Below are 17717 nucleotides of genomic sequence, written 5' to 3'. Positions count from 1 at the left end.
GCACCTTGTACTGGGGACACTAAAAGGCCACTCTAAAATGTGCAGTTTTGTCATACAACACAATGCCACCAATGTCTCAAGTTTTGAAGGAGAGTGAAATTGGAATGCTGACTGCAGAGCTGTTGCCAGATAATTGAATGTACATTTCTCTACCATAAGCTGCCTCCAAATTCCTTTTAGATAACTTGGCAGTGCGTCCAACCGGCCTCACAACCATGTGCATGGCATTGTGTGAGCAAGAGGTTTGCTGATGTCAACATTGTGAACAGAGTGCCCCATGGTGGTGGTGGGGTTATAGTATGGGCAGGCATAAGATGCGGACAACGAACACAATTGTATTTTATCAATGGCAATTTGAATGCATAGAGAGGCCGTGATGAGATCCTAAGGTCCATTGTCGTGCCATTCATCCGCAATCATCACCTCATATGTCAGCATGAAAATGCACAGCCCCATGTTGCAAGGGAGAATTCCTGGAAGCAGAATTCCTGGAAGAAGAAAATGTCCCAGTTCTTCCATGGCCTGCATACTCGCCAGACATGTCACCCATTGAGCAGGTTTGGGATGCTCTGGATCAACGTGTACGATAGTGTGTTCCAGTTCCCGCCAATATCCAGCAACTTCGCACAGCCATTGAAGAGGAGTGGGACAATATTTCACAGGTCACAATCAACAGCCTGATCAACTCTATACTCTATAACTCTATCAACTACTTAGCATGTTAGCTAACCTAAATCCTAACCTGAACCCTAACACCTAGCAAATGTTAGCCACCTAGCTACCTAATTATGTTAGGCACAACAAATTGGAATTCGAAACATATCATACATTTTGGAAATTCTTAATATATTGTATATATTGCAGTTTGTAACATATCTTACGAATTGCAATTCGTAACATATACAAAATGGATGGACATCCACAAATTAATACATACCATAAGAAATGTAACATATCACACTAATTGGAGTGTCCCTGATTTAGATTTACTATGTTGCGTCTACACCTGAGTTCAGGCTGATATGCATACTGGTCTGTTCTTGCTTTACAGCCAACCTGTTTCTTCTGTGACAACCTGGACGCAGAACATTTTATATTATTCTGTACATAAATCCACGACACCCCATTTAGTATGATATGTTATGTTCATATGGTATGTATTAATTTCTGGATGTCCATCATCCATTTCATATGATATGTTCCGAATTCAAATTTGTATGATATGTTCCTAATTTGTAAAACGTATAATATGTTACGAACTAGCCAAACATATGTTATGAATTCCAATTTGTTGTGGCTAAAGTTAGATAGGTGGCTAATGCTAATGTTAGCTAGATGGTTAACGTTAGCTAAGCTAGGGTTAAGTTTAGGAGTTAGGTTAAATGTTTGAGTTTGGGGTTAGTGTTAGCTACAGCATTTTAGGTTAGCTAAAATGCTATGTAGTTGCAAAGTAGCTAAAAAGTAGTAATTAGTTGCAGGTTATTAATTAGCTAAAATGTTCAAGTTGGTGCGATTCAAACATGCAACCTTTGGGTGGCTAGACGTTCGAGTTATATGCCCACCCATCCACTCCGACCAACCACCCTCCTTTTGTTTTTGCCTTAAGTAATCTGTTTTATGTAACCATACCAAACACAACATATCATACTAATTACAGTGTTCCAGATGTACTTTTAAATATGTTACGTTTAGTCTATGAGACCAGGCTCTCTGTGATGGCCAGATATGGTTTATGGCAGTGCTGCACCATCATCGCTATTTATGCTGAATGGCAGATGACTGTGTAGGAGAAAGAGAGAGAGAGCAGAGCAGAGGTCAGGATCAGATGAGCTCCTGCATTTTTCAGCATTTTCTTAAAAAAAGATATATTAGGAGTTAGATAAACTTGGATTTTTTGTCAGGAACACATACTGGATTCTACCCTCTACAACATAACCCCTACTTCAAATCAAAACTTAAAACCGACAACCTGATTTTGGACGGAATTACGGAATCACCTGGAAGGTTCACAACTACCAAGGATTTATTACCTTATACAGCAAATTCTCTGGAAAACAACAGAAACCTGAAAACACCATCCAACCTGGAACTGAGTGAGTAATGTTTAGTCTGAAACTATATTTTATTTCCAAAAGCCAAGAAGAAAAATAAATAAAGAATTCTAACATAATTCTGCCAAGCTTGATACAGCTTCAACTAGCACTGACGTGTCAAGAAAGAAGTGTCAAAGCCCATTAGCCCAACAATGGCAGGAGAGTCACACAGTCTACCCCAACCAAATGGAGAGGCCTTAGAAGCTCCCTCCCGCTGTTCAGAGGTCATTCAAATACAGTACCCTGTGCATGTAAAGAATGATAAGGCAAGAAAAGATTACAAAATGAAGCTCCTTATGGAAAATCAAGAGACACTTTTTGCCGACTATTACAAAAATGGGAACATCAGCAACCTTATCTTCCACACAAACCATCTCCTGGCATGGCACAGTGCTATATTAGCACACTACCCCTTTGTTAAGAGAGGGGGGGTGAACGAGGGGTGGAAACTCAGAATACTTGACAACGAGGACTCTGAGTCAGCTAATATAAACCTCTATAAGTCCGGAACAGTACTTGTACAGGGTAACCCCAAACAGTTTCAGCTGGACTTTCACCAAATTAAAGAATCAGCCCAGCAGGAGAAGCTCTCCCTTGATAAAGATACCCCCACCCCGAGCGGGTCAGACCAGTCCTTTTCATTATGTAACCCCACAGACGAGCAACCCCCAGCAGAGAGTCAACCTCCCAGCACAGATTACTACTCCCTCATTGAAATGAAGGATAAATTCACCCAGCTGGAGGTAAGGCAGGTGGAGCTGGAACAGCAGGTGATTACACTTCAGTCAGCACAGACCCAGACAACAGTCCAGCACAATAACACCCCCTTAACCAGACCCGGAATGCTGGAGATGGAGAGAGACATATCTGCACTCTGGACAGTGGTGAGACAACTTCAACAGGAGAAAGAGCAGGATCAGGAGAAGAACAGAGCACTAGAGGAGAGGATCAGACTGCTGGTGGAGGAGAGGTTGAGGGGGATGGAGGAGAGCGTGAGGGGGACAGAGGAGAGGTTGAGGGGGACGGGGTGTGACAGAGAACAACCCACTAGAGAGGTGGCCAGCAGAACAGCCCACCTCAGCACCGGACAAAAGTCTCGACACCACAGCAGAACAGTCCACACCAGACCCTGTCCATAGAGTCGACATCACAGCAGAACAGACAAATGAAGAACCCCAAGCCCAGCGGCTCTCACCCCCTCTGAGCACCTCCCCTGTCAGCCACCCTGATAGCCCTTCTGACAACCCCCCCACACCCACTGAGGACAAACACAAGACACAGATTGTACTACTTAATGGACTCAAATGGGAAATATATAGAAGAAAAAAAAACTTTTTCCCAAACACAGTGTGTCTAAACTCTGGTGTCCAAACACTCAGCGTACCCTCAACCTTCTGTCTGAGGACCAACTAGGCTCACCCAGCCACATAATAATACACACAGGCACAAACGACCTGAGAGCACAGCAGGAAAGGGTGGCCACAGCACTGAGGGGAGTGATTGAAAAGGCTTCTTCTACTTTCCCCGGCGCACAAGTGGTTATCTCCACCCTGCTACCACGAAAAGACTTCCACCCTGCCACAATACAGCGGGTAAACGCAAGTATTTCCCGTGACTGTGCCTCAAAACCAAATGTTTTCCTGGCCCACCACTCCACCCTGGACTTGAACAGCCTCTATGACCAGGTCCACCTCTACAAGGCAGCAGTGCCCACCTTTGCCCAAAATCTAAAGGACATCGCTCTCAAACGTATCCCCAACACTTCACACAGGAGCAACAGATCAATAGACACCCCACCCAGACCAGCGAGACACCCTCCCAGACCTGCAGGACCCCCCCTGGATCTACACATAGAGGACCCACGCCAAGAGGAATTACATCCAGACCACAGCACACCCAGACACATCCACACCCCCACCCCAACCAATCAACACCCCCCCACGTCAACCATGCCCAGACCCCATTTAGGCCCCCTCAGATCAGACCTATGCCACTCCTGCCCACCCCATGCACCCTACCCCCACAAAGAGGGCCTCAACATGGAAGCCACACATACGCCCAGGTAGTGAGCGGGCAAACAGTCCCAACCCCCACTCTCACACTCGCCCAAGCCAATGGCATGTACCAGATGCTCAGCAGGCTCTGCTCACACTTACAGGCCTGAGGCCAAACCACGACCAACAACATTGGACACTCTATGGAACAAAAAGTCTTCACTATATCATCCTGGAATATCCAAGGCCTGAGGTCATCTGCCTTTGGCCTAAAGAGCAGGAACCCGGACTTCACCAAAGAAATCGGTAACACAGACATTGTCATCCTGCAAGAAACCTGGTATAGAGGAGACGGACCCACTGGTTGCCCTCTAGGTTACAGAGAGCTGGTAGTCCCATCCACCAAACTACCAGGTGTGAAACAGGGAAGGGACTCAGGGGGTATGCTAATTTGGTATAGAGCAGACCTAACTCACTCCATTAAATTAATCAAAACAGGAACATTCTACATTTGGCTAGAAATTCAAAAGGAAATTATCCTAACAGAGAAAAATGTCCTCCTGTTTGCTACCTATATCCCCCCACTAGAATCCCCATACTTTAATGAAGACAGCTTCTCCATCCTGGAGGGGGAAATCAATCATTTCCAGGCCCAGGGACATGTACTAGACTGTGGCGACCTAAATGCCAGAACCGGACAAGAACCTGACATCCTCAGCACACAGGGGGACAAACACCTGCCTGGAGGTGACAGCATTCCCTCCCACATATGCCCCCCTAGGCACAACTATGACAACACAACCAACAAAAACGGGTCACAACTCCTGCAGCTCTGTCGCACGCTGGGTATGTACATAGTCAATGGTAGGCTTTGAGGGGACTCCTATGGTAGGTACACCTATAGCTCATCTCTTGGCAGTAGTACTGTAGACTACTTTATCACTGACCTCAACCCAGAGTCTCTCAGAGCGTTCACAGTCAGCCCACTGACACCCCTATCAGACCACAGCAAAATCACAGTCTACTTAAACAGAGCAATACTCAATCATGAGGCATCAAAGCCAAAGGAACTGAGTAACATTAAGAAATGCTATAGATGGAAGGAATGCAGTTTGGAATCCTACCAAAAAACAATTAGGCAACAACAAATTCAATCCCTTTTAGACAATTTCCTGGGTAAAATGTTCCACTGTAATAGTGAAGGTGTAAACTTGGCAGTAGAAAATCTTAACAGTATATTTGACCTCTCAGCTTCCCTATCAAATCTAAAAATCTCAAATAGAAAACCGAAGAAAATTAACAATAATGACAAATGGTTTGATGATGAATGCAAAAATCTAAGAAAGAAATTGAGAAACCTGTCCAACCAAAAACATAGAGACCCGGAAAACCTGAGTCTACGCCTTCACTATTGTGAATCACTAAAACAATACAGAAATACACTACTGAAAAAGAAGGAACAGCATGTCAGAAATCAGCTCAATGCAATTGAAGAATCCATAGACTCTAACCACTTCTGGGAAAATTGGAAAACACTAAACAAACAACAACATGAAGAATTATCTATCTATTATCTATGTATGGGTAAACCTCTTCTCCAATATTTTTGGCTCTATAACAATGAATAAAGAGCAAAAACATATACATGATCAAATACAGATCTTAGAATCAACTATTAAAGACTACCAGAACCCACTGGATTCTCCAATTACATTGAATGAGTTACAGGACAAAATAAAAACCCTCCAACCCAAAAAGGCCTGTGGTGTTGATGGTATCCTCAATGAAATGATCAATATACAGACAACAAATTCCAATTGGCTATACTAAAACTCTTTAACATCATCCTTAGCTCTGGCATCTTCCCCAATATTTGGAACCAAGGACTGATCACCCCAATCCACAAAAGTGGAGACAAATTTGACCCCAATAACTACCGTGGAATATGCGTCAACAGTAACCTTGGGAAAATCCTCTGCATTATCATTAACAGCAGACTCGTACATTTCCTCAATGAAAACAATGTACTGAGCAAATGTCAAATTGGCTTTTTACCAAATTACCGTACAACAGACCATGTATTCACCCTGCACACCCTAATTGACAACCAAACAAACCAAAACAAAGGCAAAGTCTTCTCATGCTTTGTTGATTTCAAAAAAGCCTTCGACTCAATTTGGCATGAGGGTCTGCTATACAAACTGATGGAAAGTGGTGTTGGGGGTAAAACATACGACATTATAAAATCCATGTACACAAACAAGTGTGCGGTTAAAATTGGCAAAAAACACACACATTTCTTCACACAGGGTCATGGGGTTAGACAGGGATGCAGCTTAAGCCCCACCCTCTTCAACATATATATCAACGAATTGGCGCGGGCACTAGAAAAGTCTGCAGCACCCGGCCTCACCCTGCTAGAATCCAAAGTCAAATGTCTGCTGTTTGCTGATGATCTGGTGCTTCTGTCACCAACCAAGGAGGGCCAACAGCAGCACCTAGATCTTATGCACAGATTCTGTCAGACCTGGGCCCTGACAGTAAATCTCAGTAAGACCAAAATAATGGTGTTCCAAAAAAGGTCCAGTCACCAGGACCACAAATATAAATTCCATCTAGACACTGTTGCCCTAGAGCACACAAAAAACTATACATACCTTGGCCTAAACATCAGCGCCACAGGTAACTTCCACAAAGCTGTGAACGATCTGAGAGACAAGGCAAGAAGGGCATTCTATGCCATCAAAAATAACAAATTTCAACATACCAATTAGGATTTGGCTAAAAATACTTGAATCAGTCATAGAGCCCATTGCCCTTTATGGTTGTGAGGTCTGGGGTCCGCTCACCAACCAAGACTTCACAAAATGGGACAAACACCAAATTGAGACTCTGCACGCAGAATTCTGCAAAAATATCCTCCGTGTACAACGTAGAACACCAAATAATGCATGCAGAGCAGAATTAGGCCGATACCCGCTAATTATCAAAATCCAGAAAAGAGCCGTTAAATTCTATAACCACCTAAAAAGAAGCGATTCCCAAACCTTCCATAACAAAGCCATCACCTACAGAGAGATGAACCTGGAGAAGAGTCCCCTAAGCAAGCTGGTCCTGGGGCTCTGTTCACAAACACAAACACACCCTACAGAGCCCCAGGACAACAGTACAATTAGACCCAACCAAATCATGAGAAAACAAAAAGGTAATTACTTAACACATTGGAAAGAATTAACAAAAAACATAGCAAACTAGAATGCTATTTGGCCCTACACAGAGAGGACACAGCGGAAGAATACCTGACCACTGTGACTGACCCAAAATTAAGGAAAGCTTTGACTATGTACAGACTCAGTGAGCATAGCCTTGCTATTGAGAAAGGCCGCCGTAGGCAGACATGGCTCTCAAGAGAAGACAGGCTATGTGCTCACTGCCCACAAAATGAGGTGGAAACTGAGCTGCACTTCCTAACCTCCTGCCCAATGTATGACCATATTAGAGAGACATATTTCCCTCAGATTACACAGATCCACAAAGAATTCGAAAACAAATCCAATTTTGATAAACTCCCATATCTACTGGGTGAAATTCCACAGTGGGCCATCACAGCAGCAAGATTTGTGACCTGTTGCCACGAGAAAAGGGCAACCAGTGAAGAACAAACACCATTGTAAATACAACCCAAATTTATGCTTATTTATTTTATATTGTGTCCTTTAACCATTTGTACATTGTTAAAACACTGTATATATATAATATGACATTTGTAATGTCTTTATTGTTTTGAAACTTCTCTATGTGTAATGTTTACTGTTCATTTTTATTGTTTATTTCACTTTATATATTCACTTAATATATTATCTACCTCACTTGCTTTGGCAATGTTAACATATGTTTCCCATGCCAATAAAGCCCTTGAAATGAAATGAAATGAAATGAAAGGGCAAGCCAACGACGCCTGCATCTTGCAACAAGAATCACTCATTTGTGATCTAAACTAGGTTATGGTACACAATACTATTGTACAGTAGGCTATGTGCTATGATTATTGGGATTATGGGCATGCAGCCTAGAAAAACCATGTCCTCGCTTGAGGCATAGGCCCTATGGTTCAGTTCTAGACAATCTTGTATCTATACCAATTCTATGGTATTTTCAAATAAGGGGTTACCTACTGATCATAGCATGCTTGTACTAGAGACTCCATCTGACCTTAAAGCTTTATCTGAATTTCTATCTAAGTATGGTAAATCTGAACTATTAATTATGGTTGATTTTTTAAATATTAATTGCGCCAGTGTCAGATTTGCTCTGAGCTAAACCCATCTCAGCTGATAACTGAGCCTACACGGCCAAATCCTAAAGATCCATCGAAATATACCGAGTGATCTTATTTTGACAATAATCCAGATAAATACACTATATATTGTCACGAACCGGCTCAATGTTCGTAACAAAAAGGGGGACAACGTGGAGATGAGGAATATCAAAATATATTTATTAATTAAAGTAAACTAAATACAATTAACAATGGTGTGTATGTAGTCAGTAGTGTAAGTGAGTGTTTGCGTGCATAAATGTGATAATGAGGGGTGTAGAAAGGTGCCAACGCAAACAAACAGGCCACAAAATTGCCACACCCGAAATCTATCAGTATCTGCATGGAGAGAGTCTCCTCAATGAATGGGGAAGAGGTGTATTTATTCCGGGACACACCCAAGCCCAGGTGTGTCCCATTTCGCTGACGACCCTCCCGGCTCCACCCACTGACATCCTATTACGGAAAACAAGAACAAAGAGAGAATATGGCCGACAGAGTGGGAGAGTCTGTCGGCCACAAGGATCCCGGAACACCATACCGGTCACACAAACAAATTGACCCAGCCTCTGCGTCCCAAATTGATGACGGGGTCACGTGTTCACACTTCCACTTGCCCTAGCCAACCTCGTCCTCCCCAGACCTCAGCAACCTTTGCACACAGGAAGCAACATCTAAGAGGAAATAAGAAAATGAGACCAGAAGGGAACAGACAGGAGAAATAGAACAATACCAAACACAAAATAAAATCACGTGGACATTCAGGAACAGGGCGCACGAGAGAGCACATCAGTCCCCCGGATGTGCCGCACATCAAGATGGAATGTTTGTAAAAATAAACACCATCTCATTATCCTCTGGTTAGGACACATCATGGACCTCAAAAAGGTGAGAGGGTTATGGTTGGTGTAGACAACAATAGGTACTACTCCCGACCCGACATAAACCTCAAAGTGTTGTAGCGCCCATATGAGTGCTAGCTCTTCTTTTTCAATGACCGAGTAATTCAACTGATAATGGTTAAACTTTTTGGAAAAGAAACTAACAGACCTTTCAACACCAGACACATCTGCTTGCAGCAAAACTGCACCTGCCCCCACATGACTAGCATCCACCTGCAAGGTCGTTGACAAATCCACACGAGGAGCTGAGTTGAGGTAAGCAACCTCTTTGCATCTTCAAAAGTATGTTAATGTCGGTCAATGGAGTGTTCCTACAAAAACTACAGTAATAACCAATCATTCCCAAGAAACGCATCAGTTCCTTTTTAGTAGTTGGTGGTGGAAAAGCATCAATAGCTTAGCCCGAACAGGACGCACTTCATCCTGCCCAACCACCTTTCCAAGGTTTGTAACGGTCACCTGAGCAAACTCACATTTAGGCAGATTGATCGTAAGGCGACCCGCAGCTAGGCGGTCAAACAAGGCTTGAATATGGGACAGATGTATCTGGATACATCACTACATCATCCAGATAAACAGCGCACCCGGCCAGACCGGAGACAACCCTGTTCATAAGTCGCTGAAAAGTGGCAGGTGCATAATGCAGGCCGAAACTCATAACCAAATATGAGTATAGACCAGAGGGTGTAATAATGGCAGAGATTTCACGTGCCCTACTCATCAATATCGTGTTCTATTAAGTGTGTAGGTGTATCAGAAAACAAACCTGGAAATCTCTGAATCAGACCGACCATCTCTTCCCGCCAATCAACAGGTAGATGAGCGAGAAGGTTGTCTAAAATATCCAGTGACTCTGAATTTTTCAATCTACCCTGCAGTATGCAATCGTCGGGACCAGGAACATCTTCCTCCTCATGTACCTAGCATGACAAGAAACTTGCGAAATATCGGTATCGGCCAAAAGAACAGGTCCTCTGTAGACTCCCACTGTTCAGCCTCAGAGGAACGTGCATAATAGGGTTTTAACAGGGTTTTAACAAATTTACGTGGCACAGTTGGTGTGCTTTTCTCTGTTCTGGAGTGGCAACTACATAGTTTTGCTCAGTCCACTGGCGCACAACCGTATATGGACCTTGAATCTTGGCTTGAAAAGGAGAACCAACAATTGGCAGCAGATTGGCAGCAGAGTAGGAACCTGATCACCTGGACTAAAGTGACGAGGCTCAGTTTGCCGATCAGTTTGCCAAATATGTCCTTCGTCCTCTCCTGTGAAGATGATAGCTTCTCTTTAACCATTTCACCGGCGGCGTACCGGTTGTCGCCGGAAATCACACACATAAGATAACAGGGACTGAGGGGGCTCGGGAGACTACCAGTCATCCTGGAGAACAGATAAGGTGCGTGGAGTTCTATGTCCAAACCCAAGGTCATTTGGACTGAAACCTGTGCTCTCCTGTGAAACCTCCCTAGCGGCTAACAGTAACCAAGGCAATCCCTCCTCCCAATCCTTATCCATCTCAGTACAATAAACTCTCAACAAAGACTTAAGTGTTTGACGGAAACAATCCAGCACTCCTTGACTTTGCACATGATAGGTGCTAGACAAATTGTGTTTAACTTCTTGGTGACAGGGTATTTTGAGGTCACTCTCTTTTCAATGGGTTTTCATTTGGGAATCCAGATTTCTAAGGGACCTTCTTGCAGTTATTACCGCTTCCACTGGATGTCATCAGTCTTTAGAAATTGGTTGAGGTTTTTCCTTTGTGTAATGCAGAAGTAGCCCTGTTCAGAACGAGGGTCACTCCAATTGTACTGTTAGATATGCATGACCAGTTTGTTTTCCTCCTGTATTGAACACAGATCAATACACGATCACAGATCGTCTTCAATTTGATTGATTATTTACGTTAAAATACCTAAAGTTGTATTACAAAAGTAGTTTGAAATGTTTTGGCAAAGTTTACAGGTAACTTTTGAGATATTTTGTAGTCACGTTGCTTAAGTTGGAATCTGTGTTTTCCTGGATCAAACGCGCCAAATAAATGGACATTTTGGATATATATCGACGGAATTAATAGAACAAAAGGACCATTTGTGATGTTTATGGGACATATTGGAGTGCCAACAAAAGAAACTCGTCAAAGGTAAGGCATGAATTATATTTTTATTTCTGCGTTTTGTGTCGCGCCTGCAGGGTTGAAATATGTTTTCTCTCTTTGTTTACGGAGGTGCTATCCTCAGAGAATAGCATCGTGTGCATTCGCCGAAAAGCCTTTTTGAAATCTGACATGTTGGCTGGATTTACGCTAGCATCCCACATATCCCAGAGAGGTTAATATGGAGCTGTTGGAGAACCTGAGCAAACAGATTAGAGGTGAAATTAGATCCTTGATCACTCTGAATGACCTTAGGGATTCCAAACAGTGAGATAAACTTAGTCAAAGCTTTTAGCACAGACTTAGTCATGATAGACCGGAGAGGATAGGCAGCAGGAAACCTAGTGGTCTGACACATCAGTGAACAGGTAACGACTACCTTTTTTAGAACGAGGCAGAGGACCAACACAGTCAATAATCAGATACTCAAAAGGTTGGCTGAGTACAGGAATAGGAAACAGTGGTACCGGCTTAATAGCTTGATTAGGGTTACCAGTTAATTGACAGGTGTGACAAGTTGATGAACTCAGAAACATCCCTCTTTAACCTAGGCCAAAATAAATGTCTTAATATGCAGTTGTAGGTTTTCCTCACACCCATATGTCCAGCAACATTGTTGTGGGAAGTTGTCAACACCATCTCACAAAGCTTAACTGGTACAACCTGACTAATTGCCTCCCCCAGAAAACAACTACCATAAGACACCCACTTTCTCATCAGGACATCCTCTTGGAGAAAATAGCCATGGGCGACATTTCCCAACTGTTCTACAGGCACAATTTGGTCATGCAACTCTTCTAATGTGGGGTCAGCCACATTGATTAGATTAGATCGGAGCGGGGTACAGATAACGGGATAACAGGGAAAGTAGTGACAGATTTCTTTGTGGTATTCTTGTTAGCCGGTGCAGTGACCAGGTCGCCATGGCTCATAGAACACGTCACTGCACACGCAGAGAACACCTCTGGGAAACTCTGCGCACTCTCATCAGGAATCCCTACAAATGACGGCTTAGCGGAAATCACAAGAGATGGAAACACGACAGGCCATACACGCTCACCAGCCAAGTTATTCCCAAGGGTAACGTTGATACCCTCAAATAGGCAACGAAGGACGCACCCCCACAACAACCTCACCTTTCACCAGTCCACAATCCAACGTAAGTTTATGCAATGGAACTGACAGAGTGTTAAAACCTATTCCCCTAATTAGAACACTATTCCCCGAATCAGTCTCAGCAGAGAAGGGTAACACAGACTCCAACACAAACGATTCAGAGGCACCTGTGTCTCTCAGGATCTTCACTGGCACTAGGTCCTTACTTCCTAACAGATACAAAACTCTACGTAATGAAAGGTAAATAGTCTGCGTCAACATGGACTTTCACATGCCCCTGGGCATGAGACACTGTGTCAGGAGTGAACTGACACAGTGTACGCCATAGGCTTAGATTTGACGTAAGCACTGAATTTACCCCTAGCCCTGAGAACCAGACATTAGTTTTTCCAAAGACCCGAACCTTGACAGAACTGACACTCTTGACCAAAATCAACTTTACCACGGTTGTCAGGCTCAACCCTAGTTGAATGAAACCCTGCCCGTCAACCAAAGTATCTCGGTGAGCGAGGCCCAAATCTCTCCAAACGCCCCCACTCACTCCGAATGCAGGGCTCTACAAAGACACTTTTGTGAGTCAAAACATACTCGTCCGACAAAACCGCAGCTTCAGCAACAGTCTTTACTTTTCGTTCGTTAATGTACGTGGCTATATGATCAGGGATTGTGTCCTTAAATTGCTCTAGCATAATCAGATCACACAGCCCTTGGAAAGTTATAACTGCAGAGGCAGAACACCAGCGATTAAACTGTGAAGATAACTCTCGTGGAAACTAAACATGAGTCTGTTTATTATCCCTTTTTAAAGTTCTAAATCATTGGCGGTAAGCCTCAGGGACCAATTTGTAAATCTGTAACATAGCCATTTTAACCTACACTAAGAGCTGAATATGCTTCCTGCTCTTTACCAGTCAACACACACTGCAACATTAAAGTGAGGTCAGAATCAGGCCAACTCCTAGCGCCAGCAACACGCTCAAACAACGAAAAAAATGTCTCAGGGTCCTGCTCATTAAATTTAGGCAACAACCGTAAGTTCCCAACAATATCAAATGTGTCCGGGGCACAACCAAAAGAGGAACGACCCCTAGGTAAATCTGGGTGACCTTCCCAGAGTAAACTCTCCCCTGAGAGCTTTCCTTCCCTAACCAGCTCTAGCCTCTTGCTGCAGCTTGATTTTAGCACGCTCCGAATCCTGTTTAAATTCAAATTCCTTTTCATACTTTACACGGTCATGCTCTAGCTGTAACAGAAGCAGTTTTTTCTGCTGTTCAAAAAGAAGACTACTAGGACTAACAGATGGAGCGGCCATTGTAATGTTACGGGGAGACGGCGAGTCCTCAGGAGAGGCTGCCCCAGTGGTAACTTCCAGAATACCACTCTCCATCAGATTGGCCTTCAATATTAACCTAATATACATTTTTTTACGTTTATCACTACTTTAAACCTTGTAGTGTTCAGCAATCAACAGCAGCTGTTCTTTAGTACATAATTCTAACAATTCCTCTGATGGAAAGAGAATGAACTCATCTACATTAGACGCCATAGTCAAAAGTTTTAAAAGATATATATATATATCTTTCTCTTCCCCTCTGCTGAACACACCAGACCACAAGAAAAAAGACAATCACACTGGGCACCATGGAAGAGAGATGAGATAATATATGGAGCTTCCCCAAATCCTACAGTAACTTAACCCTAGTTTTCGTGCAGATATCGGGTGGGTAATTACGCACCGTAGCCACCCAGCACAGCCAGAAGAGGACTGGCCACCCCTCATAGCCTGGTTCGTCTCTAGGTTTCTTCTAGGCTGGGTTTCTGTACAGCACTTAAAGATATCAGCTGATGTAAGAAGGGCTTTATAAATAAATTTGATTGATTTGATTTGACTGGTCTGCACAGGGCCCTGACCTCAACCCCATTGAACACCTTGAATTGGAATGCTGACTGTGAGCCAGGCCTAATCACCCAACATCAGTGCCCAAACTCACTAATGCTCTTGTGGCTGAATGGATGCAAGTCACGCAGGATTGTTCAAACATCTTGTGGAAAGCCTTCCCAGAAGAGTGGAGGCTGTTGCAGATGCAAAGGGGGGACCATCTCTATGATTTTGGAATGAGATCTTTGACGAGCTGGTGTCCACATACTTTAGGTCATGTAGTGTATGTTTCTAGTGGGGTTTTCACCCCTGGATTGTAGTGACCAGTTGTCTGTGTCAGAGAAGTGAAAAGGCATACATCTATGCCTCGTGTCATCACTAAGAGGGACTTTACATTTTTTTGGTGAACAAGCACACTTTTTTTCATGATCTTTATTTTAGTGTCTTCAATACTATTGAATACTATTGAAGACAGTCATGCCCCCCTTCAAAACTCTGAAAGTTAAAGGTAGAACATATGTCTGGTTCATTCCTGAATTATACAAGGTCACCAGTAACACAGACGTAGGCCTGAATTGTCAATATTTTAGCCAACTGAGGAATCAATGGGTAAGACTGATCAAAAAGGCTAAATGTGATTATTATGTAACCACTCTTTCTAATTGTAAGGGGTTTTGTGTATATTGTGTATATTTATGTTTGTCTGTGCAAAATGTGTTGTGCTGTATTTGATTTGTTTTATATTGTTTATCATATGGTATATTGGATTTCATATGGATGTTATGAAATTGTATATGCAGGGCTCACTTGTAAAAGAGAAAATGATCTCAATGGTGACTCCCTGATTAAATAAATTAAAAAATATAACTTCTGAGATGTTATGAAAATATACTGAACAAAAATATAAATGCAACATGCAACAATTTCAAAGACTTTACTGAGTTACAGTTCATATAAGGAAAGGACTTCGCAGCCAGGTCCACCCACTGGGGAGCCAGGCCCAGCCAAGCAGAATACATTTTTTCCCCCACAAAAGGGCTTCATAACAGACAGAAATCCCCCCCAGTTGTGAGGCCGGTTGGACATGCTGTCGAATTCTCTAAAACAACATTGGAAACTGCTTATGGTAGAGAAATTAACATTCAATTATCTGGCAACAGCTCTGGTAGCCATTCATGCAGTCCCACATGCCAATTGCATGCTCCCTCAAAACTTGACACATCTGTGGCATTGTGTTGTGTGACAAAACTGCACATTTTAAAGTGGCCTTTTATTGTCCCCAGCACAAGGTGCACCTGTGTAATGATCGCACTGTTTAATCTGCTTCTTGATATGCCACACCTGTCAGGTGGATGCATTATCTTGGCAAATGAGAAATGCTCATTAATAGGAATGTAAACAAATTTGTGCACACAAAATTACTTGAATAAAATATGTTTTATGAAAGATGGAACCAACACTTTACATGTTGCATTTATATTTTTGTTCAGTGTAGTTCAACTATGCACCAGTAATCCAGGGGTGGCCCGGCCCACTGATCTTCACCGTAAATAAACGCCCAGTTCTTCTCATACTTGTCTGAATTCCCCACCCTACCAACATACCATAGTTTGGCCTACAAATGTTACTGTCAATCACGTCAAATTAATGGCAATAAAAGGCTATAATTCGTGGGATATGATCATTTAGCCTAGGCCTGCATGTAGCCTAATCAGTGGAAATATATTCCTAATCACTAGCATATTAAATTAGTAAGTGAAAATAACCTACTCATCTCTAGGACACATTCCATCTTGAAATATTTTATCCAGGGGGACGATTGCTTGACCAAGAAACACGTCAAGTCCGATAAGCACCCGGTGCATGACGGTGAGGACCAAGTCGCCGCTCCCTGAAGGAAATGCACTGCGACTCCCAGCCTCCAGTATTCCAGGGAGAAGTTCGAAACAACATTCCTCATTCCACTCTGGCACAGTCGCCTTTTCGACCAAACCGGTGGTGTATTTCTCCTTCCCAACCTGAATGATGGTGTAAACATAACGGCTCCCGTGCTTGCCCTTCGTCCGCAAACCCCTTGCACGAAGGACAGTGACATTCACATGTGTAGGCACCCATCTCTGGTCATCGTTCAACTCTATAAGTGACATCATTTTAAATTCCGTTGCCTGGAGTGGGGAAGCGTGAATGCGTAAAAAGTCCTAAATAGACATCCTTTGCCACTGCTTTTTTTGGAACCTGTCCCACTGGTTTGCGCATCTGATGACGATGCTATCCAAATGTCTTCGCCTCGCCCTTGCGCCTGGATCGCCCGTTACTTGGGCTACTATGTTTGACTGCTCAAACAGATGCAGGACCTCTGCAGAATTTCTCCAAAATGCTCAAGCAGGTCACCGACGTCAGTTTGTGGAAATGCTGGATATGCCGCGCTTGAGGCACTCGCATGTCATTGTTCTGCTTTGGTCAGTCCTCATCGCATTACTAGTTTACTATCTGAAAAGTCATTGTGCTCCTGCGGCCCGCCCTCCCTAACAAAAGAGCCCCGCATACAGTACGAATACCGCAAAATGAAAGAGAAACACGCCCCTTCCTACCTACATGGTGGAATGAGATAGCTAAACTAGAACTATCAAAATCATTATTGTGGCATTATTGTGACTGTGAGACTACTATTTTACAATCATCCATGCAATTACAATATGAGTTTTGCATTGTCGATATCGGAAAAGTTGGATAAAAAAGATCCCACACAATCATGTTGTCCTAGTCTTGCGGTAAAGCAACTCTGGGCGACTGCGCAATGTAGACTAGATATTATAACGTCCCATACAGAAACTGTTATAACCTGAAAACAAGTGCTTAAAAATTGGGTTTTGACTGTTTTGCAACATCAAGATGACACATGTGCAATCATGTACATAAATATCTGGAGGATTAGAGTTTATAGATTAAAGGCCCCCACCAGAGGGCAATGCCACCCTAATTCGACGTAACTCCTGGCCTATAGCATAAATTGTCCTTCAGGTTCCACCTCTGAAGGATGATGCTGGCTGCTAATACATATTCACGAATTGAGGATGTGAACATTGTGGGTGATTTCCATGTGTAGTGGCGAAATAACCGCTGTCAGTAGCTGTTGCTAGGTTGCTAGCATGCTAACCTTATTTAGCTAACTGATGTTATCTGTTGTTGCTACATAGCGCAGGGAAAACGTAGCCACAGATGGATAAGGGAAACTTGTATCTTTGACATTGCCATCCAT

At 43.1% G+C, this 17717-nt stretch overlaps 1 protein-coding gene across 2 annotated transcripts in view; it reads right to left on the bottom strand.

The window, feature by feature from the left end:
* The window catches only part of LOC112246434 (rab11 family-interacting protein 5), a 41821-nt gene extending 24236 nt beyond the window's left edge, over positions 1–17585 (bottom strand). The window contains exon 1 of one of the 2 annotated variants that reach the window (XM_042327184.1): positions 16229–17585. In XM_042327184.1, coding sequence (XP_042183118.1) covers positions 16229–16608 — 380 coding nt within the window. In that variant the 5' untranslated portion in view covers positions 16609–17585. The remainder of the gene's footprint in view (positions 1–16228) is intronic. The other variant, XM_024414748.2, reaches the window with a different exon arrangement.
* Between the last annotated feature and the right edge of the window lie 132 nt (positions 17586–17717).

This window comes from Oncorhynchus tshawytscha, linkage group LG09 (genome assembly GCF_018296145.1).
Source record: "Oncorhynchus tshawytscha isolate Ot180627B linkage group LG09, Otsh_v2.0, whole genome shotgun sequence".
In the NCBI taxonomy this organism is placed as follows: domain Eukaryota; kingdom Metazoa; phylum Chordata; class Actinopteri; order Salmoniformes; family Salmonidae; genus Oncorhynchus; species Oncorhynchus tshawytscha.
The sequence above is the reverse complement of the archived record's forward strand: the minus strand, read 5'-3'. Positions and strand labels throughout refer to the sequence as shown.